This window comes from Engystomops pustulosus, chromosome 10 (assembly GCF_040894005.1).
Source record: "Engystomops pustulosus chromosome 10, aEngPut4.maternal, whole genome shotgun sequence".
NCBI classification, from domain to species: domain Eukaryota; kingdom Metazoa; phylum Chordata; class Amphibia; order Anura; family Leptodactylidae; genus Engystomops; species Engystomops pustulosus.
In genome coordinates, this window is record NC_092420.1 from 10,347,211 (window position 1) to 10,369,239 (window position 22,029).

The 22,029-nt window shown below is 46.7% G+C and overlaps 1 protein-coding gene across 6 annotated transcripts in view; it reads left to right on the forward strand.

Annotated features, from left to right (window-relative positions):
- LOC140103654 (solute carrier family 26 member 6-like) overlaps positions 1-22,029 on the forward strand; it is a 28,876-nt gene continuing 6,847 nt past the window's right edge. The window contains exons 1-16 of one of the 6 annotated variants that reach the window (XM_072126829.1): positions 1-126; positions 4,677-4,826; positions 5,332-5,471; positions 5,876-5,986; positions 6,224-6,390; positions 13,290-13,454; positions 13,662-13,814; positions 14,047-14,129; positions 14,254-14,401; positions 15,561-15,674; positions 16,673-16,750; positions 17,111-17,206; positions 17,385-17,491; positions 18,131-18,200; positions 18,740-18,832; positions 18,916-19,053. In XM_072126829.1, the coding sequence (XP_071982930.1) occupies positions 4,696-4,826; positions 5,332-5,471; positions 5,876-5,986; positions 6,224-6,390; positions 13,290-13,454; positions 13,662-13,814; positions 14,047-14,129; positions 14,254-14,401; positions 15,561-15,674; positions 16,673-16,750; positions 17,111-17,206; positions 17,385-17,491; positions 18,131-18,200; positions 18,740-18,832; positions 18,916-19,053 (1,794 nt within the window). In that variant the 5' untranslated portion in view covers positions 1-126; positions 4,677-4,695. The other 5 variants (XM_072126828.1, XM_072126827.1, XM_072126832.1 and 2 more) reach the window with 5 other exon arrangements.

Genomic DNA, 22,029 nt, shown 5'->3' on the forward strand with positions numbered 1-22,029 from the left:
AGTTTTTCGCCTTAGTATAATTCTGGACTCCGATGGTTGTATAAGTGGAAACCTCTGCGTGTCCGTATCTGAACCATCTGTGAGACGATCCATCGATTCCTGCGCAGAAGAGGTGAAGGTCCCACGGTGAGTGATATGATGACGTTTCTTTCGTCTTAGTAGAAACCTGTTTTGGCGTGTATAAACCGTTCCATTTTTATAGTCCATTAGATCACGACTGACTTTATATTGTTCTCTTCATGTTTAATAATGAGCGACATCAGTTTACAGGAGCACGCAGGGAATAAATCATTCCATTCAGAAAGTTATCATCATTTATCGTGGTGGGTAATTTTTGCAGTCCACGTGGGACCGTACTCCTGTCCAACTAAGGGTGATGCCACACATGGTGTTTTGAACCCGTTTTGAATCCGTTTTTGGCCCGTTTTTAAGCAAAAGGCATGCTTTTTGCTTAAAAACAGGCCAAAAACAGATTCAAAACGGTTTCAAAAGGGGTTCAAAACGCCATGGGGGGCATCGCCCTTTGAAGTACATTTTTTCTGTAAAAAAAAAATGTATTCATAAAAGATGATGCCGTATCTTTTACATTGAAGTCAATGGGGACGAGTAATAAGTGTCAGTTTTTACAGTTTTTTAATAGATATAGAGAAGCAGAAATAGTTAATATATAGATAGAAAAATACATGTTGGATAGATAATGATGCGAGGTATAGAGAGGAGGATAAGTAGGCGGATAGAAATGGGAGATCAAAATGTAAATAGACAGGTAAATAAATAGAAAAGCGAGAACAAAAGGTACGTAGTAATGAGTTGTCTATAGGTGACATCCATGAGGGATGGATAGATTTGATGGATGGACACTTAGATATACAGTTATGATATATCTCCTCCATTATAAGTCTCTTAGAGCAGAACTGTTCTAGTTGCCCATGGCAACCAATCAGAGCTCAGCTTTCATTTCCCCACAGCTACTTATAAAATGAAAGCCGAGCTCTGATTGGTTTCAATGGGCAACTAGAACAGTTTTACCTCAGAAACTTTATGATAAATGTCCCCCATAGAAGCTATAGATTGAGGCCTTGACATCTATAAGGGATAGATAGATAAACAGAGAGATGATAGATATCGCATTATTTTGCATTAAACTCATAAGATTCAGGTTGTAGTCGTCACTCCCCACGGTTTCTGCTGCAAACAATTTTGCTGCTTAGGTGATGCCACACGTGGCGTTTTGAATCCGTTTTTGACCAGTTTTAATTAAGATAATTGGTAAAACCTGTCAAAAACTGATGCGTTTTTCAAAAATGCATGCGTTTTTTAACAGACTGCTTAAAAACGGACCAAAAACGGGTTCAAAACGCCATGTGTGGCATCAGCATTAGCGTCAAAGACATATTTCCACTTATAAAATGGCAACCTCATAGTTCATCAAGAAAACACATGATGCCTGCAATTATAATATATAGATGTCATAGCAGCAGAAATATACCTCACGAAAAAAAAATCATATATCGGGAGCTGCTAGAGCACGACCATACAGAATAGAAAAAACTAAATAGTCAGCGCTCCACACTCTGATAATCTTGTTGCTTCGGCCGCGATCACACGTTTCACTAGCGTCGCATTATGAACGCGGCGCTAGCGAACGGGGCAGGCCTCGGCCCGATTGCATATGTGTTCCAGAGAAACCCATGCGATCAGGTGTGAACGTGTGACCGCGGCCTTCATGTCACAGAAGGAGACGGAGGGGTCAATGTGCAGGGAATTGCCGCTCCGGTGAGGGTGCGTTCACACGTTGCGTTTTGGTCGCGTTTTCATTGCGTTTGAAACGCATATACAACAGCTGATGAGAGGTGATTTGCCTAATTACATTAATGTTTACCTTTGTAAACGCAATGTTAACGCATGTGTTAACAAAACGCATGCGTTAACATCGCATTTACGATGCGCTTTGTTAACAGTGATGTAATTAGGCAAATCACCCCTCTTCAGCTGTTGTATATGCGTTTAAAACGCTATGAAAACGCAGGTCAAAACGCAACGTGTGAACGCGCCCTAAGGGTGATGCCACACAGAGTTTTGAAACCGTTTTTATCCGTTTTTAAGCAATCCGTTAAAAAACGCATCCGTTTTTTGAAATTGCATCCGTTTTTGACAGGTTTTCCAAATTTGCGCAATTAAAAATGCATGCGTTTTTTGACGGACTGATTAAAAACGTGCCAAAAATGCGTTCAAAACACCACGTGTGACATCACCCTAACCGTCCTGAACTGGTATCCACAGCAAATGTGGAAAAATGAAATCTTTCCAGCACTCCAGTTTCTTTCCAGTTCTCATCCATTATGATCCACACCAGCTTTTGGCTTCAAAAACTGCATCTGCAAAACTGAATGTGTGAATGCCGCCTGAACTGCAAAACTGCAGTTCTCAGGGTGTTTTGGGCCAGTCTGGGAGTTTTGGGGGTCAATAGTTGCTATTGAGCCACATAGCGCACATTGCCGCAGGTGGGGGGGGGGTCACCTGCAGTCAGGATGGGGGGGGGTCACCTGCAGTCAGGATGGGGGGGGGGTCACCTGCAGTCAGGATGGGGGGGGGGGTCACCTGCAGTCAGGATGGGGGGGGGTCACCTGCAGTCAGGATGGGGGGGGGGTCACCTGCAGTCAGGATGGGGGGGGGTCACCTGCAGTCAGGATGGGGGGGGGGGTCACCTGCAGTCAGGGTGTGGACGCCTCATCTCCTATAAGTGGCAGCTGTTTGTTTCACCTGGACTTAATAAAGCTCAGAAATCTGCAAGTTATCATATAATTAGCTAAGATTCCCCCCTATAAGACGTCCCCCGGGTAAGTGCTCCTTAAGCCGCAGCGTTGTCCTATCTCCTTGTGTTTTATGAATCACCTATTAGACAGAGTGACCTGTGCCGGATCAAAGTCCCAGTAAATAGGAGCGAGGAGAGGCCTGCAATGGAGACGGCTCCTTTATCTGCTCGCTGGGAAGGGATCGGATACACATTTCCTCTGTTGTGTTAGGTAGGACGGGGATCTAAAAGATATCGTATCTATGTCATGTGTGTTGTCTGAATTTGCCATGGACTCTTATACTGGGTTCCCATTTTCTCAACTGTGCAGGAAACTGCTAATGACCTCCATTTACTGTAGTTCCAGGCACAGCCAGATAGCAGGAAGGGGGCGCTGTGCAGGAAAAGTGACAGCATTGTGGCGCCTATTAAGCTTTTACTTTTGTTCTAGGAGATTAGGCCCTCGTCAATTTGTAATCCGTAAATGGGGGATATCATATGTTCCCTTATATAAGGTTTGTCCTTATGACTTGGACACATGACTGACCACACACATAAGGCAGCGTTCACACGTTCAGTTTTTCAGTTGCAGTATTCTATGTCCAAACCAGAAGTGGAGTGAAAAAAAGAGGAGGAGTAGCACTACACCAATGATAGGTTCTCACTCATTATGATCCACACCTGCTTTTGGGTTGGAAAACTGCATCTGAAAAACTGAGCGTGTGAACGCACCCTTATTTATACCTTAATGTCACCAAATGGCATTTAATTGTAATTGGGGCAAAACTAACTTGAAACTGTGCCCCATGTCGCTCCATTGTATCAATCATGTCCGCATAAGTCACCATCAGGGCTGTACCTTTGGTACTCCTATCAGGGGCCAAATTACTAGTGTTAAGAAAAGGGACCCCTTTTCCTTCATACGTCCATTGTATCTGTGTCTTTAAGACACAGTTACAATTGATTTGGAGATTGGCAAAACCGTCTTCTTTGCACAGCATGTGCTGTCTTTAAGACACAGACAGCGTAATAACATCATCCTGCCAACTGACGAGACACTGCGCTGGCAGGTTATATTGATTGTACAGACTTAGGTGAGGCACAGAATATGTATTTTAATGAATTTGGTGGCACTCTATATATTTGTCGGGGGGGGGGGTGTTATATTTTACATGCAGAGGTCACTTTGTGTTTTGCAGTTTTTGTAAGGAGTATTTTTTTAAATATACACAGTGTGGACGTTTTTGTGAGGTCAGTTGTGTAGTGAGGGCTATATATTATCTAGGAGCATAGTTTTTTTTATCCAGGTAATTCTATACTGTAAGTGACTGAGATATTTTAGGAGCACAGTGTGGAGACTGAATTAAAGAAGCTGAATACATCTACCATAGTAGTGAATTCTGCAATTAGAATTAATGGGTAGGGGAAAGTTCTGGAGAAGCTGTAAGGTGCTTGATACATCTTCTGCTAGTGTCTGATTAGTAATGTAGTCACCGACAAACATTCTAGTGTGCAAAAAAACTCTCTGCATGTATGGTGTCATTCCGTGTATCTCAAGGATGTCATCAATGATTGTTGAAGTTTGCCAGGTTTTGCCTTGACCACTTACTTTTTACACAATATTAACGCATGTGTTAACAAAAAGTTAACCCATGTGTTAACACATGCATTTTGTAAACGCAATGTTGACAACAATGTCATTAGGCAAATCTCCTCTTCAGCTGTTTGAAAATGTATGTGTTAACGCAACGTGTGAACGCAGCCTGTGTGTCTCCAGCAATGGCGCACAGCTATGTATCTCCATGGTAACAGACTACAAACAAACCCTCGGTAGTCTGGTAATCAGTGGATAATAAGCTATTGGTTTTCCGATTTTTCATAGTAACTTACTACCTTGAGAAATGGCTGATCCTCCAAGTCTGAGCGATCTACACAAGAATCCCATCTATAATGAGGCAGAGCTGGAGGAAATGGCGCCGAGGTCGCAGGATTCAGGATTTAGTCTATCGACTAGATTGCGAAGTAAGTTCAGGTGAGTCACAAACTAATAGGTGTTAATACATGAAGAGTATTATACTCTCAATGGTAAGTGCCGCCGCAAGGAAGTTGGGGGGGGGGGGGGGGGGGTTGCTATTGGCACATTTTGTGGGCCCTCTGCCCCACAACAGAATGATAATCCGACTCTGTGTGCACAATGAGTTCCTTGCACCTGGGAATGGAGGAAGGTTTTCTGTGACTTGGGGCCCCTTCTCCTCCTCGGGCCCCTGAACACAGTCACACTAAACCCCACCTCATGGCGGCCCTGTCTATGGTACTTTATGACACAAAGGGTCAACCAACAACTTTAATTATTTGGGGTAAAAATAATTTGGGGGACTTCAAGTAGTTTTAATTCCCCCATCAATCTTGCATTTTCCTCAATTTATGTACTCCATATGGGATAACCTAAGATCCTGAACCCACCTTAAGCTTCCCTTGGAAGAACCCAATGTTGGCCCTACTTTCCATTGGACCTACATTATGTATCTGTGTTCCAGATGTTCTGGGGCCGTCGTGAAATCTCTTCTACTAAAAATCATTCCGATCCTTAATTGGCTGCCACGTTATCCGTTTAGAGAATGGCTTCTTGGGGACATCATCTCTGGACTCAGTGTTGGCATTATTCAGCTCCCACAAGGTAAAGCATGACCGACACCATTGTGTAATAGTATAGTATAGCATTACAGCCTTGCAGCGCTGGGGTCCTGGGTTCAGGTCCCAGGGTCAACATCTGCAAAGAGTTTGTATGTTCTCTCCGTGTTTGCGTGGGTTTCCTCCGGGTCCTCCGGTTTCCTCCCACACTCCAAAACTTAATGGTAGGTGATTAGATTGTGAGCCCCATTGGGGACAGGGACCGATTTGGGAAGATCTGTGCAGCGCTGCGTAATCTGTGTGCGCTATATAAATAAATATTATATTATTATTGAGTTGTTCCCCATTTCGACTAATCAGATTCAAGCTTCTATTATTTTTAGTTACATTTTAAATGTGAAAGTAGTAGAAATTCCCGGAGAGTATATTATTATTCTTGTATCTCTTTAGGTTTGGCCTACGCCCTGTTAGCCGGTGTTCCCCCAGTTTTTGGCTTATACTCCTCATTTTATCCTGTTTTGATATATACCATATTTGGGACCTCACGACACATCTCTCCAGGTAAATAAATCCAGATTAATAATTTAACATGTTCTCATATTTTGTATTGTGTGTAGTATTCTCAAGTTTTATATAAACCTCTTGCTGATTACATAGTAAGGACTTTTGCCATGTCCAGGTGGCACGCATTCTACCTCTCTGCACTGCTGCTCGGGACTATTGATCTACTATAAAACATCGATATATTAATGAAATGGGGATGTATATACTGCCAACATGTCTCTTCTTCCACAACAGGAACATTTGCTGTGATCTCTGTGATGGTGGGAAGTGTCACTGAGTCCTTGGCACCCTCTGAAAATTTTTTGATGCCAGGGAATGACTCCATGATTGACACTGTGGCCAGAGACGCAGCCAGGGTTCAGGTGGCATCAGCCTTAACGTTATTGGTTGGGATCTTTCAGGTAAGATTTGTATTCTCCCATTTGAAAGAATATAACCATGTTATATTACTACTGCCTATGTACAAGAATATAACTACTATAATACTGTCCCCTATGTACAAGAATATAACTACTATAATACTGCCCCCTATGTACAAGAATATAACTACTATAATACTGCCCCCTATGTACAGGAATATAACTGCTATAATACTGCCCCCTATGTACAGGAATATAACTACTATAATACTGCCCCCTATGTACAAGAATATAACTACTATAATACTGCCCCCTATGTACAGGAATATAACTACTATAATACTGCCCCCTATGTACAAGAATATAACTACTATAATACTACCACCTATGTACAAGAATATAACTACTATAATACTGCCCCCTTGCTGGGAGGTTGTGTGTGAGCTGTGCTCCTGAGTCTCCTGATGCCTGGAGACAGCCCAGGGAGGGGCCACCCTGGGTGGGGAACTTCCCCAAGCAAGGCCCAGGCTTCCAGGCCTACACCGGGAGAAATCTCCCTTACTACTTCTGATGGGGATGTAAATCCCAGAGTTAGCCGCCAGCAGAGCAGCAGTCAGTTTGTGAGTGACGTTAATGTTATGAAGAAAGAAGAAAAGAAAGAGAGTGAAAGTGAAGGCAGATCCCAGCCCGGGCAGCATGGAGCACAGATAATGAAGCAGCTGAGTACAGGTCAGGCAGCAGGTGCACAGCCCCCCACTCCTGCACCCAGACAGCGGAGAAGATCTCTGGAAAGACAAACCCTGCAAGAAAACCTGCAGCAGAGAGAGGTTGTGTCCAGCATGGCCTGCACAGGCCGCACCAGGTCAGCAGCAAAGCCGCAGAGTGTCTCTGCACAGAGTGATCCAGCCTCAGTCTCAGGCCCGGCCATTACAGGCAGCAAACCTGAGAAGCCAAGGCAGGAGATGGTTACACCCAGGCAGCCTGGAGGACTACAGCAACCAGCACGGCAGGTGAAAGAGACCACCCGAGCGCCTGAGCTGAAGATGGCGGAGGAGATCCCGGCACTGGTAAGGAGGATGGGGGAGCTAAGTCACCACAAGCAGATGCTGCAGATGCAGATAGACTGTATGTACAGCCTGAGGACCGCGCACCCAGAGAGCAGCGCCCTGTATAATAGTAAGCTGCAGGCGCTAAGTAAGGAGCTGGCGGTGGTGGTCAGGGACATGGACTGTGTTCTGGAGAGGATGGGACCCCTGGCCGAGTCCTATAAGAACAGGGAGCGCTTTGCCCAGCAGAAGCAGAGCTGTAACCCTGGACCCCGGGCCCCTGCAGCACAAGCAGGACTTGATGCACCCCACAAACTGTCACCCCAAGTATTGAAACCTGCAAGTTTCTCATTCCAGAAGGGACAGACACAAGAGCAGCCGCAGATCCCCGCAGCAGGCCTGAATAAAAATGCTGTAGTACCACAGGTCCCAGCAGAGACTGTGCAGCAAGACAGTGGACTTCCATCCATGCGTCATGGTGATGCGGTGACCCAGAATTGTGCTGTAGTGACAGAGACTGGGGACATTGCTGGACGTATTGATGTGGCTGAGGGGTCGGGGGATGGAGGGGACCCTCAGTCTATCTGGGAGGTGCAGCCACCGGTGGATGGGGGGCAGGGGGTTGTACAGGATGATGTGTGTGACTTCCCCCCTTTAACATCGAGCCCCCCAGATGAGTCAGGTCCCTCTACTTCAGACCCTCCCCCCAATACCCAGAGTGAGCCCCGTCAGGAGCCTCCTAAAAACGCCTGGAGCCGCGGCGCTCCCTCCTTCACCTCTGGCGCACAATACTCAGGGCAGGCGTTTAAGAGGAGGAACGTGGTGCGCTTTAAGATCAGAGGCGCTAAGGAAGATCTCCCAGATAGGAGGTTTGTGGTGCGGGATCTCCTGTGCCGCCAGATGGGGTTCATGCCTGATGATATCCTGGCAGTCATCAACCTTCCAGACAGACAGGGCTATGATGTCAGCTTCAAGCTCATGTCTAGTCTGGATAGGTTCTGGGATAAACTCCCCCGGTTCGGGGACACCGATGGCTGGTGTAAGTTCACGTTTGTCCCCATATCCAGGCCAGGTACTGTAGTGGTGAATATCATCTTTTGGAACGAGTCGGTTCCTCCCCAGGACATTCTAGTGTGGCTCAGGCGCCATTGTGATCTTGTGTCTGACCTCACCAAGAATAGAGACGCCGACGGTATCTGGACTGGAGGGTGGAAGGTTCTAGTAAAGCTGAGACAGTATAACAACATCACCCTACACCTCCCTAACTCCTTCTTCATTGGTAGAGAGAAAGGCGTCTGTTTCTACCCAGGGCAGCCACGGAAGTGCTTCAGATGTGGTAAGATCGGGCATGTGGCTAAAATATGTACAGTGGTAAAATGTAATCTGTGCGGGGAGGTCGGCCATCTCAGTGCCACCTGTGAGAAGGTCAAGTGTAATCTGTGCGGTGAGATGGGCCACCCACACAAGGATTGCCCGGAGGCCTGGCATAACATTGCTAGAGACTTCTCAGATGATGAGATAGTCCAGGAGGCAGACGCCTTAGAGGAGGAGGCCATGCTGTCAGGACAAATTCTGACTAGGCGGGAAGTACAACAGGGCTCAGGTAAAACTGCTCAAGAACCTCAGCGGTCAGGGAGCACTCAGGGGAGTATGGAGGTTGTCATCCAGGAGCAGCCTCAGGCAGCCACCTCTGTAGCACCTGGTGATTATGAGGAGGTAAAGAAGAAAAAAAGAAAGAAAAAAGATAAATCCTCCCGTAAGCCTGAGGAGTACAGTGCGGAGCCTAAGACCAGGAGGAAGTCCAGTGGTGATACTGGGGTCATGGTCCTTGGCAACCGGTTTGATGCTCTGTCAGAGTCAGATGGGGATTATGAGCGAGAGCTGGAACGTATTGACAATGAGTGTGAGGTGGACATAGGGGACCCCCCAACTAAAAAGAAGCCCCCTCCTGAAGATACCGCTGTGGAGTCAGACATGGAGACTGGTGGTAGACAGGGGGAGGATGACTCTGACACATGATGATGGGGGTCACTGCTCTGCTCTTTATCATTGTAATGGCTGGGTTCTCTCTAAAAGTTGCTTCCAGCAACGTCAACAGCATTAAAGTAAGAAGGACCAGACACACCGTGTATGATCACCTAAGATATCTGGACGCTGATGTTATCTTCCTGCAGGAGACCCGTCTGACCACCTTAGGGCATCTCCGTGAGGCTGAGCGTGAGTGGCGGTCTGGTCCTTCTTACTGGTCACTGGCTGTGGAGCCGTACGCCGGGGTCGCCATACTATTTAACACCACAGACGTGACGGTGCACAGGCTGACGGAGGTCGCTATGGGGAGGTGCCTGGTGCTAGAGGTGACCATCCATGGTAGGCGGCTCCGGCTGATCAACATCTATGGCCCACAGACAGTGACAGAGAGAATCCAGCTGTTCAATGAGGTGAAGCAATATCTTTTCACCTCAATCCCTGTGATAATGGCGGGTGATTTCAATGTTACCATGACATCAGGTGACAGGTCCTCGGGCAGAGCAGTGGTCAGAGACTCCAAAGTCCTAAAGAGCATCATATCACAGGCCGATCTATGTGATGTATTCACCCTGGATGGTAGGACACCTAAGTACACCTACTCCTGTGCTGACAGACACAGCAGGATCGATATGGCTTTTGTGAGTCCCTCGGAGACTGTTAGTGGGATGAGCGAGAGAGTTGTCCCATATTCTGACCATCTGGCCTTATTGTTTAGTATGGGAGCCTCTAACTGCTCGGACATTGGTCGGGGGTTATGGAGGCTCAATTCTAGCATCCTGGATGATGTCTGTGTCCAGAATTGTATCCACTCCCTTTTTCAGGACCAGCTCCAGAGACAGGACTTTTATGACAACATATCTGACTGGTGGGAGAACGTCAAGGAGGAGATCAGGTCCCTCTTGAAGAGACTGTCAGTGAAGAAGGGTAAGAGTAAGTACAGCCAGTATCTCAAGCTGCGGAGAGAATTGGAGTCACTGTATTCGGTGGGAGGGGGGGACAAACAGAAAATTGACCGACTGAAGTCTGAAATAAAGCAGTATCAGTACAGCCGCTACACGTCCCTGGTAATAGAAAGAGATTACGGAAAACTGGGTGTTCCCGATCCGTATGAAAATTGCCGGGAACGTGTGGCCAAGAAATCGATCACAGGTCTCACTGACTCCCAGGGAGTTTTACAGGAATCTCGGGAGGGTATCCTGGGGGTGGTGAGATCCTACTATGCTGAGTTATTTCAGAAGAAGGTTTTGGATAAAGAGAAAATGGCTCAATTCTTGGAGGCAACTCCAGGCCCTGACACTAAAGATTTGGACTTTTCTCCTTTGACAGCAGGAATAACAGAGGAGGAGGTTAAAGAGGCCATTGATAAGTTACATCTGAAGAAGGCACCAGGTCCTGATGGTATAACATGTGAATTCTATAAGAAGTTCAGAGACCTCTTAGCCCCAATCCTTGTGGATGTGTTTACTAATTGTTTAGAAAATCACCTGATGCCTCCATCCATGAGAGTGTCCTCCCTTATTCTGCTGTCCAAAGGGAAAGAGCCTAGTGACATCAAGAACTGGAGGCCGATCGCCCTCTTGAATGTCGACCGGAAGATTCTGGCAAAGATTCTGTTTTCTAGATTAGTCTGTTTGTCCCCGGCACTGTTGGCAGGCTCTCAGTACGGCACGGTAAGAGGGCGGAACATCTCTGGAGCAGTCATCTCGATAAGGGAGATGTTTGAGAGATGTAAAGCTCTGAGGTGTGGGAGATATGTTGTAGGTCTGGACCAGGCTAAAGCCTTTGACAGGGTTGATCACGATTATCTATGGGCCACTTTGTCAAAGTACGGTATTCCGGGACAATTTATAGATTGGCTGAGAACTTTGTACAGAGAGGCGAAGAGCTTTCCTCTGATCAATGGTTGGCAGGGGGACACTTTTGAAGTAGAGGCCGGGGTGCGGCAGGGCTGCCCCCTGAGTCCACTGCTGTATGTGTTTGCCATAGACTTGTTTCTGCGATCACTGCAGCGGTGTGATTTTCAGGGGGTGCCGGTCCCACATTGCTTGTCTATGAAGGTAGTCGCCTACGCGGATGATGTGACTGTGGTGATATCTGAACCTCGTGAGGTGGAGATGTTGTCTGCAGCCATCAGAAGTTACTCAGAGGCCTCCGGGTCACTGGTTAACCTTGAGAAGAGTCAAGCTTTCTGGACATTGGATACTGCTCCTGGCTTTGATCTGCCACAATTCGCCAAGGCCTCCAACCATATTAAGATCCTTGGGGTGAAATTTGGGAGGGAAGATAATGCCAAGCTAAATTGGGAAGAGAAGTTGGAAGCCGGAAATGCAAAGGTTCAGCGATGGAAGAACTGGAGGCTGACCTATAGAGAAAGGGTGACTCTGATGAAGACTTACCTGGTCCCTGTCTTCCTCTACGTCTCTGTCGTCTTTCCTTTGCCAGAATCTTTCTCCGCTAGGCTCTTTAGCCTGTTCTTCCAGCTTTTATGGGGGAACAGGCTGAACCCAGTAAAAAGAGGGATCACCTACCTGCAGAGGAGAGAGGGTGGGCTGGATATGTTAAATCCAAGGGTGTTCTTTGACTCCATGTTTCTGAAAGTTAATTTTGGTTGCCTGGACTCAAACAATGGTCTCCTGTGGGTAAGTAGTGTCAGGGACTGGATATTGCCTTTTGCAGAGTCTTGGGTGCGAGGCGGCAGTCTCAAGAGGGGCCGATGGACTCCTGGCTTCCTCCCCCAGTATCTGGAGTATGGTCTCAGGTGCATGAAAAAGTGGAGGCTAGACAAAACATTATTGGAGAGTAAGACCAGGAAGGACCTCTATACCAGTGTCTGTAGGACCTTTTATTCGTTACAGCCAGCTCTGAGGGACTGCACAACGGCCACCCTGCAGGAGAGCCTGAAGCTCCTTAATGGACCGAGGCTTCCAGCCAAATTCTTTGACATCGCCTGGTTGTCTCTGCATGGGAAGCTTTTTGTTAGAGGAAATTTAAAATTCCTGAGTCTTTCTGACCGTATGTGTCCCTTAGGATGTCAGCAGGAGGAGACTATGGAGCACTTTACCACCGAGTGCCAGGGAGGGAGGCAGATATGGCAGGAGGTGTCCCGTAGGCTTAGAATACCAAGTCTACAGTCTCTCAGATACCCAGAGATGATCTATGGGGTAACACCACACATAACGGACATTGACCGGGGGACCATGTACCTCATTATCAACATCATTAAGTATTACCACTGGCACAACAGGACCCGAGTCTCCATCCACAGCGAGACCTTCCAGCACATGACCGCAGTCACACTCATCATGTCTGAACTCAGGTGGATCCGATCCATAGAGATTAGGAAAAGAGAAGGGAAGAGGAAATTATGGAGGAACATAAGTCTATACTGATGCATCATGTAATTCTGTTTATTTCTGATTTTTTTATTTATTTATTTTTTTATTTTTTTCCCCCCTTAAACCAGTGATGGACATTTAAGTTATTATAGATGGAATTTTGATGTATGATTTCTTGTAAATTCTGATAAGAATGTAAAATGTATTTTGTTTGTTTTTTACTAATAAAAATTGCCCCCTATGTACAAGAATATAACTACTATAATACTGCCCCCTATGTACAGGAATATAACTACTATAATACTGCCCCCTATGTACAGGAATATAACTACTATAATACTGCCTCCTAAGTACAAGAATATAACTACTATAATACTGCCCCCTATGTACAGGAATATAACTACTATAATACTGCCCCCTATGTACAAGAATATAACTACTATAATACTGCCCCCTATGTACAGGAATATAACTACTATAATACTGCCCCCTATGTACAGGAATATAACTTAAAATATTTAATTCTTTGCAGATCTTGTTGGGACTGGTGCAGTTTGGCTTTGTGGTCACTTACCTCTCTGAGCCCCTGATCCGGGGTTACACCAGTGCAGCTGCCATCCATGTGACTCTGTCTCAACTAAAAAGTATCCTAGGTGTGGAGCTGAGTCAGCGGAGCCATCCCCTGTCTCTGATTTATGTAAGGGTTCATAGGATCAGACATACAACTGTTTTGCAGGGAAACACTTACTATGTGCTGCTGCTGCCAGTTAACTCCTTCCACACCAGGCTGATCATTTTCAGATTTTCTGCAGCAGACTACGCAGCCAGTATAAGTATAAGCACATCGTATTGTATCTATAGAATATACTTTTCATATATAACAATACACTCCCCTCCCCCATAGACCTTCATCACCCTCTGCTCCAAAATCCCACAAACCAACGTTGCTTCCCTCATCATTGGGATCCTCTCCATCGCCGTCCTGCTCATTGTGAAGTTTCTGAATGAGAAATACATGTCAGTGATCCGTATACCGATCCCTATAGAGCTGTTCACAGTGAGTACATTATCTACCTACCTCCATACCTATCATGACTTAGAGCTGGAGGACCCAGCACATCCCGCCTATAGATTCCTATAGTCGGCCTGTAATTCTTCATTTCTCCTGTGGGAGTGCTGTAGCGAAACTGAACACTTCCCGTTCGACATTCTGTTTGCGGTATATTTTAGGTGTGTGCTCAGTACTTACCTCCTGTCACTTACCCACTGAGTATTGTGTCTGTTTTCAGCTAATTGTCGCCACCGGGATATCGTATGGCGTAAACCTGCATAAACTGTATGGCGTGGCCATTGTAGGAAACATCCCAACTGGGTAAGTACTGGTAAGGGGGTAACTTTGATTCCTACTACAACCCCTTTAAGCTCAGTTCAGTTATCAGGGGAGGAGTCAAAATTAAGGTTGTACCTGAATGTGATCTATTGTTCTCTGTTGTCAGCCTGAGCGCCCCTATTGTACCGGACACTCAGCTCTTCGCCAGCGTGGTTGGCAATGCTTTCGCCATCGCCATCGTTGTCTACGCTTTTACTATCTCTGTAGTTAAGATGTTTTCGGTTAAACACGCCTACAACGTGGACAGCAACCAGGTGAGGTCAAAATTCTAATCTGGGGGAAAAATTTAGATTTCTATTCTAGAACTGGGTGTTCCTTACAATGCTGTGCTGTCTGCACTTAACTGCTCCATGGCCCCTCCCTCTGGTTAAAAGTAGATGCAGAACTGATGCAGACACGTATCTTGTTTAATGCCTGTTCTGAGTGGTTTTGCTGAACAAACAATTATAAAATTATGATAAAGAAGTTCAGTCGCTTCTGGGCTCGGTGCTTCTGATCTCACATTAATTATGCACTGCTCCTGAGAATGATGTAATCACTGGGTTGTACCTGGCAGGCAGAAGTAATCAATCACCGCACCATCCCCCAGCTGCTTTGTATGAGTCATCCAGCTCAGGTTTATTAGTCCTGTCTGGACAGTTCAGGAAGCTCCATGTAATGTGTTCATGAACCGTAGGCTGAATCCAACCCAGCTTTCCCAAGGTCATGTATGTTATAATTGGTTTTTCAGCAAAACCACTCAGCTCAGGGAACCTACCATGATTCTACCTATAAAGGTAGATCGGGTGGTAGGTGGATGAATGTGACGTGAGGATAGGCCTTTTTGGGCTAATCCTCACGTCCCGGCTATGCTTTAGTAAACTTTATTGCTTGTATATGCTAACTTTGTTAAGCGGCTACTGGGGCGTGGAGTAGCCGGACATGAGGCTACCGTCGCGGCTACTCCACACCCCAGTAGCCTTGTTCCTCCGCCAACCATGTAATCTTCGTCCTACAGAACGCAGACCTACAGGTGCGCGGCCGTAGCTCCGAGGCCGGCACTACTGCGCATGCGCAGAACGCCGGGTACTCGGATGAGGGCGCGCATGTAAGGGCGCGCACCTGTAGGCCTGCCCTTTAAACAAGTTATGTTTCTGCATCAGTGTAGCTACAATATTTTAAAGGTATGTTTGCTTCATAATGCATGAAATCAAATCACATACAGGTAGCTGCCACATACAGTCCACCATAAACATACAGGGTGGGGACAGGAATGGCGGCACGTGATTCATTCTACATATATAACGCATTGATCTTGTGATTTCTGTGCCCCACACTGGTGTTACATACAGCTCAGTGCAGATATACCCATACATAGTAACACATAGTGCATAAATATTATATTCAAATATGTTTCTTATCCTTATATCACAGGAACTTCTAGCACTGGGACTGAGTAATTCTTTTGGAAGCTTCTTCCAATGTTTTACTATTGGAACAGCCATGTCCCGGAGCCTAGTGCAGGAGAGCACAGGAGGAAACAGTCAGGTACATGGTGCATTATAGTAGTTATATTCTTGTACATAGGGGGCAGTATTATAGTAGTTATATTCTTGTACATAGGGGGCAGTATTATAGTAGTTATATTCTTGTACATAGGGGGCAGTATTATAGTAGTTATATTCCTGTACATAGGGGGCAGTATTATAGTAGTTATATTCTTGTACATAGGGGGCAGTATTATAGTAGTTATATTCTTGTACATAGGGGGGCAGTATTATAGTAGTTATATTCCTGTACATAGGGGGAAGTATTATAGCAGTTATATTCTTGTACATAGGGGGCAGTATTATAGTAGTTATATTCCTGTACATAGGGGGCAGTATTATAGTAGTTATATTCCTGTACATAGGGGGCAGTATTATAGTAGTTATATTCCTGTACATAGGGGCAGTATTATAGTAGTTATATTCTTGTACATAGGGGCAGTATTATAGTAGTTATATTCCTGTACATAGGGGGCAGTATTATAGTAGTTATATTCTTGTACATAGGGGGCAGTATTATAGTAGTTATATTCTTGTACATAGGGGGGCAGTATTATAGTAGTTATATTCCTGTACATAGGGGGAAGTATTATAGCAGTTATATTCTTGTACATAGGGGGCAGTATTATAGTAGTTATATTCCTGTACATAGGGGGCAGTATTATAGTAGTTATATCCCTGTACATAGGGGGCAGTATTATAGTAGTTATATTCCTGTACATAGGGGGCAGTATTATAGTAGTTATATTCCTGTACATAGGGGGCAGTATTATAGTAGTTATATTCCTGTACATAGGGGCAGTATTATAGTAGTTATATTCTTGTACATAGGGGCAGTATTATAGTAGTTATATTCCTGTACATATGGGGCAGTATTATAGGAGTTATATTCTTGTACATAGGGGCAGTATTATAGGAGTTATATTCCTGTACATAGGGGGCAGTATTATAGTAGTTATATTCTTCTGCATAGTATAATATTTGTATACCTGTTCCCAGGTAGCTGGTGGTGTATCTGCTGTGGTCATCCTCATCATCATCCTTAAGGCTGGTGAGCTGTTTGAGTCCTTGCCAAAGGTGAGTTCAGTCTCATAACAATGACTTGTCCTCTGCAGCGCCCTGTGACAAGTTGAGTTGCTTTAACCTCTGCACACGGGACAATGAGTCTTTATATACAATGCTGGATATTGTGAAGCCTTTGTTCTTGCAGCCATAACTGTGTTGTGTAAATATACTATTGAGCTTGCGACCTTCTCCGTCCTTTTGTTTCTCAATTTCACGTTTATCTTGTCCCTTTAATTCACAGCGGAGCCCCCAGTATAGTATGAAATATAACGGAGGATGTATTTTACATTTTTTAAATGAACTTTCAGGTGATGGAGAATCATCAACTTTAGGTTAAAGTTTTGATTCTTACAGATTTTTCAATTCCCGCAGGCGATATTGGCGTCAGTCGTAGTAGTGAATTTAAAGGGGATCTTCAAGCAGTTCCAGGATATTCCGATACTTTGGAGATCTAATAAAATTGATCTGGTAAGAAATACTTTGATAGTCTCTTTACTATTTCCTTAAAGGGCCATTAACCAGCAGGGATTGTGCCTCCTTTATGTATTGGGCAGTTTAAGGCGACTCCATGTAGAATATCCTACAATTTGGTGATGATGGGGGCAGGTAGGTGTTGGTTTTTATGTGGCTTGTCCTTACCTTGCAGATGGTTTGGGTAGTGACCTTTATAGCTACAATACTCCTGAACTTGGACCTGGGCCTGGCCGTGTCCGTAGCGTTTTCCCTCCTGATGGTCATCTTCAGGACACAATGGTGAGTGCAGAGATTATAGTACATGTAGCAGAGTTGACCCGGTGAATACAGGTTTTCTATTGAGAACATGAGCTGATATAACGGAAGAAGTAGCAGAACTGAGTTTGTCGTACACATGACTGATATAGCAGAATTTTCACCTGCAGTCCCATGTAAAACCACAAAATGATACTTTTGCGAGGCCGTAGTAGAGGAACAGTGAGACACATTTACCATGGTCTTTGCATGTTCTTTCTATTGTAAACTCCCTTGCACAGGTATTTAAGAAGTGTCTGCGCCACATTTGTGCCACATGTGACCCTTTTGTGTCACGGCTGCACTATTCTTCATGCAACACAAATTTCTGTACTGAAGAGGGCGTCCAGTGCTCAGTCGGACTGTGCGCCAGATTCAACATGCAAAGTCCGACAGAAGTGTGTCGCACGCCCCATGTTAAAGTTGCATCCAAAAAAAGTGGTGCACTATGTTGGAGCAATGCAGGGGGTGCCAGATTCTCGAAGAACGTGCATGACAAATCCTGAATCTTGCGCCCCCTGCACACTACACAGGGCACTGCACATAGTACTGTTCTTAGTAAATTTGGGCCAGTGTGTAATTCTACAAGTGTGTTCTTATATTTTGTGATTTGTTTCCCTGCAGGCCACATTATTCATTGCTTGGGCAAGTTTCCAGTACAGATATTTACAGAGATGTGTCCCGGTATAAGCAGGTAAGGGGATCGCCATCTATATCTTGTAGCCAGCCTCCTCCTCCTCCATAAGCGAGACTGCTCAAGTAATAATCTCCTTTTAACCCAGAGCAGGATGCCCCCTTTCTATCAATCACCTTATAATTTGTAGGATGGTTACTTTTGGCGCCCAAACCAAGGTTTAAGTGGTTGCAGTGTACAAGTGATAAACTTTGTTGCAATGAGCACTTCATAAGGAATCGCAGCACGTCTTTATCATATGAATATGACCTACGGCTCTGTGCATGGATCTGCTCTCCAGTCCCCTTTATTGTCAGATCAAATCCACAATACTGATCAAAAGTCTAGACGCCGTAGTATAGGATGGTGATACATATTTGAAGGGTTAATCGTGAACTAATTTATAAGGACCTGGTCACGTGACTCCAAAATATTTGCTGCGCCCAGCATATGGGGCTATAGTTCATTGTACCACTACATGTAGTACCCAGGCCCCATGCCTACCCCTGTTGTGGATGTGCCGAATATGTGCCTAATGATTCCATTTGTTTTCCACCCAGGCCCATGAGGTCCCAGGTATAAGGATCTTCAGGTCCTCGTGCACGCTGTACTTTGCCAATGCCGAATTATATGCGAATGCTGTGAAAAAGATGGTAAGTACAGAAGATCTACGTATCGTGCCTCATGTCTCCTCTCATCCGCAGAGGTGTAATGTAAAAGTTGTGTCTCCTCTCAGTGTGGTGTGGACGTGGATAAACTTATCGAGATGAAAAATAAGGAAGCCAAAAAGAAGAAGCAACTTCACGAAAAAGCGGAGAAAGAGGCAAAGAAAGCGATAAAGGAAAAGAAGGATTTTGAGGACACGAATGATAAAGTATGTGATGCTTTGTTTCTTCAAGGGATGTTCCAGAAGAAGAGCAATTTAAAAGGTGTGTTATACTTTGTATTATACTTCAGAGCTGCATTCATTGTAATGTACAGTGACGGCAGAATATTTAGTGCACCACTGGAGGTAACTCAAGATCAGTACAGGATAAGTAATGTCATGTATGTACACAGTGACTGCACCAGCAGAATAGTGAGTGCAGCTCTGGAGTATAATACAGGATGTAACTCAGGATCAGTACAGGATAAGTAATGTCATATATGTACACAGTGACTGCACCAGCAGCAGAATAGTGAGTGCAGCTCTGGGGTATAATACAGGATGTAACTCAGGATCAGTACAGGATAAGTAATGTCATGTATGTACACAGTGACTGCACCAGCAGCAGAATAGTGAGTGTTGGCTCATTCCGCTGTGAACTGCTGTGGGTGTGGTTGTATGCTGCTGAGCTCCTGCACCACCTGGTGGAAGACCAATCCACCCAGGCCTGCTCTCTCCTCCCCAGGGAGGGAGTGGGTTTTCTGGGATGAGTGAGCCAGGAAAATCCCAGGCTTCTGCCTCCCGGACCAGGCCGGCGGGAGGCAGGAAAAACAAGTTACCGGCCAAAGCGGAGGGGGTGAGAAGATCTGCCCGGAGCCAAGGACGCAGCGATGTGACCTCGGCTGCCACCCCCAAGACCCAGGGAAGCCGCAAGGTCTCCGGAACACAGAAGATCAAGGCAAGTAACATCAGCCTGAGTGCTCCTCCTGGAAAGCTGAGTGACTGTGCGGGAAAGCTGGGTGGTTCAGCTGGAAAGCTGGGTGCTCACGGAGGTGTGCAAAAGGCATGGGGAGACCTTAAGACCCGGGAGTCTGCTACCATCTATGGCTCCCGGATTGCTGAGCACCTCCGTGAGTACGAGGAAGCTGGCAAGGCGCTGAGGAGGCTCCAGGAGGAGATACGGGAGACCATGGCCCTAGCGGGTGTGGCCACTAAGAAGAAGAAGCCTGATCTTCTTACCACCATCAACAGGCTTAAAGCCGAGGTCACCGCTCTGGAGGAGAAGCGTCGGCTTATCCGTGAAAACAGCGGTCCGTTCCGGGAAAAGCTGGAGAATGACGCCAGATTTGAAAAAATGCAAAAGGGGCTTGAGATCCAGGCGGATGAAGGCGATGGCGATGATGAGGAGGATGAGGAAGACCTGCCGTGTCCGTCTGGTGGCCTGCGCCAACACCAGCAGGCCTCGCACGACAGGCTGCCTGCAGAGCAAGCGCCATTACCATCAGGCTGCGGCTCTGCCAACCTGGAGGAGGAAAGTGATGACAGCGGCCAGGGGGGGGCGCTAATGGCTCAGATCCGTCAGCTCGAGTCCCCAGTTCACCTCCAGAACTTCTCCTTCGGCGATGATATGCCAGATGACGACCCAAAGAGAAAGAGACCCAAGAAGATCAAGGCGTCTCAGGAGGTGAATCTGGTGTTTCGTCCTCTCCCTGTTCCCTCCGGGCGGGCAGCAGTGCCAGCCTGTCGTGTAGGCCCCGTTACCCAGCCCGGCACGAATCCTGCAGTGGACTCGGTGCCAGGGTGCGGGGAGATTGCAAAGCCATGTTCCATCATGGCGCAGAGCACCAGCCTTGTTTGTAGTAGCAAGGATGGTGCAGGGAAGGCATCGGCCGAAAGGCCGGACAGTGAGGGCGATCCAGCAGGTCCTGGTACCGTGCGCTGCCCCCCAGTGGGAGGGGGGGTGGCCCAGTGCCAGGGGCAGTGGCGGTGGCTCCTGTGGTCCCTAGCACTGTGGCTGCTGCTAGGTCCGGTGAGCAGCGGCAGTGTGATGGGGCTGCTGGGGCTTGTGGTGCGGCGCCTCCCAAGCGTCCTGTGCTGCCTGCGGGAAAGGGCGCAGGAAAGGTGTTATTCTGTATTGGCTCATCTGACCCTGGAGATGACCATAAGAGACTGTCCGGAGTTAATAAAGACAGGAGGCCTCTTTCATCCAGCGAGCAGCGATGCTCCAACCTTAGAAAAACTGCAGGACAACAAGGGGTTAATGCCAATGAGGCAGAGGGCACAAGTAAGATCGGTGTTGGAGCTGCCTCTTCTCAGGCTGAATCAGCTATGGAGGTGGCTCTACCACCAGTGCCCAGTGACGCCGAGGCAACCCCAGGTCCTCCTGGCCCAGCTGGTGTGACTGATGCAGGGAAGCGAGGGAAGCGAGGCAGTAATGTACATAGTGTGGGAGTGGTGGATGGTGGTGAGGGGGTTAATCATGTGGTTTGTGCTGATCCATCTGCACCCCCAGTGGTGTCCGCTCCCATAAGGAGCTATGCGAGTGTCACCGCTGGGGCAAGTGGGGTTAACTCCTTGTCTCCTGGCTCTGGGAACAGCGTTTTGCAAAGGCGTCTTCTGGAGGCTCTCAGGAGAGGGGAAAAGTCAATCACTGTAGAGGGGAGAGAGGTTGATCTGTCCTTCTGGACAGACAGGCATGGCCTGGCAGCCTTCCAAGAGCAAAGGGGGGGAGAGACTGTATGGTCTTTACCCACAACTGGGCCCGGTGCTGCCCGTAGGAATGTGGTTCGTCTTCGCTGGAGGGGCAGTGACGCATGCCCACCCAGGTCAAGGGTGGTGGAGCTCCTCCTGAAGATGAACTTCAGGGCTAGTGACATCTTTGCCCTGATACATCCTTATGGTACTCCGGAGTTCGATGTCCGCTTTGTTCGGCCGGAGGGCTTAGAGCTCTTCTGGTCGAATTATGAGCTGGCAAAGAACGAGCCCGCATGGCGAGACTTTGCTGTGCAAGCAGTGTCTCGCCAAAACACAGTCAAGAGAGTGACCGTTTTGACCCGTAACGAGTCACTTTCTTGCATGGACATCATGACTTGGCTAAGTCGTTATGGTGAAGTAGTTCAGGTACCTCAGAAAAACGCGATGAATTTGGCATTTGGTCTGGAGCCTGGACCTTCATGATGAAGTTGAAGTGTTCAGGCGGCACAG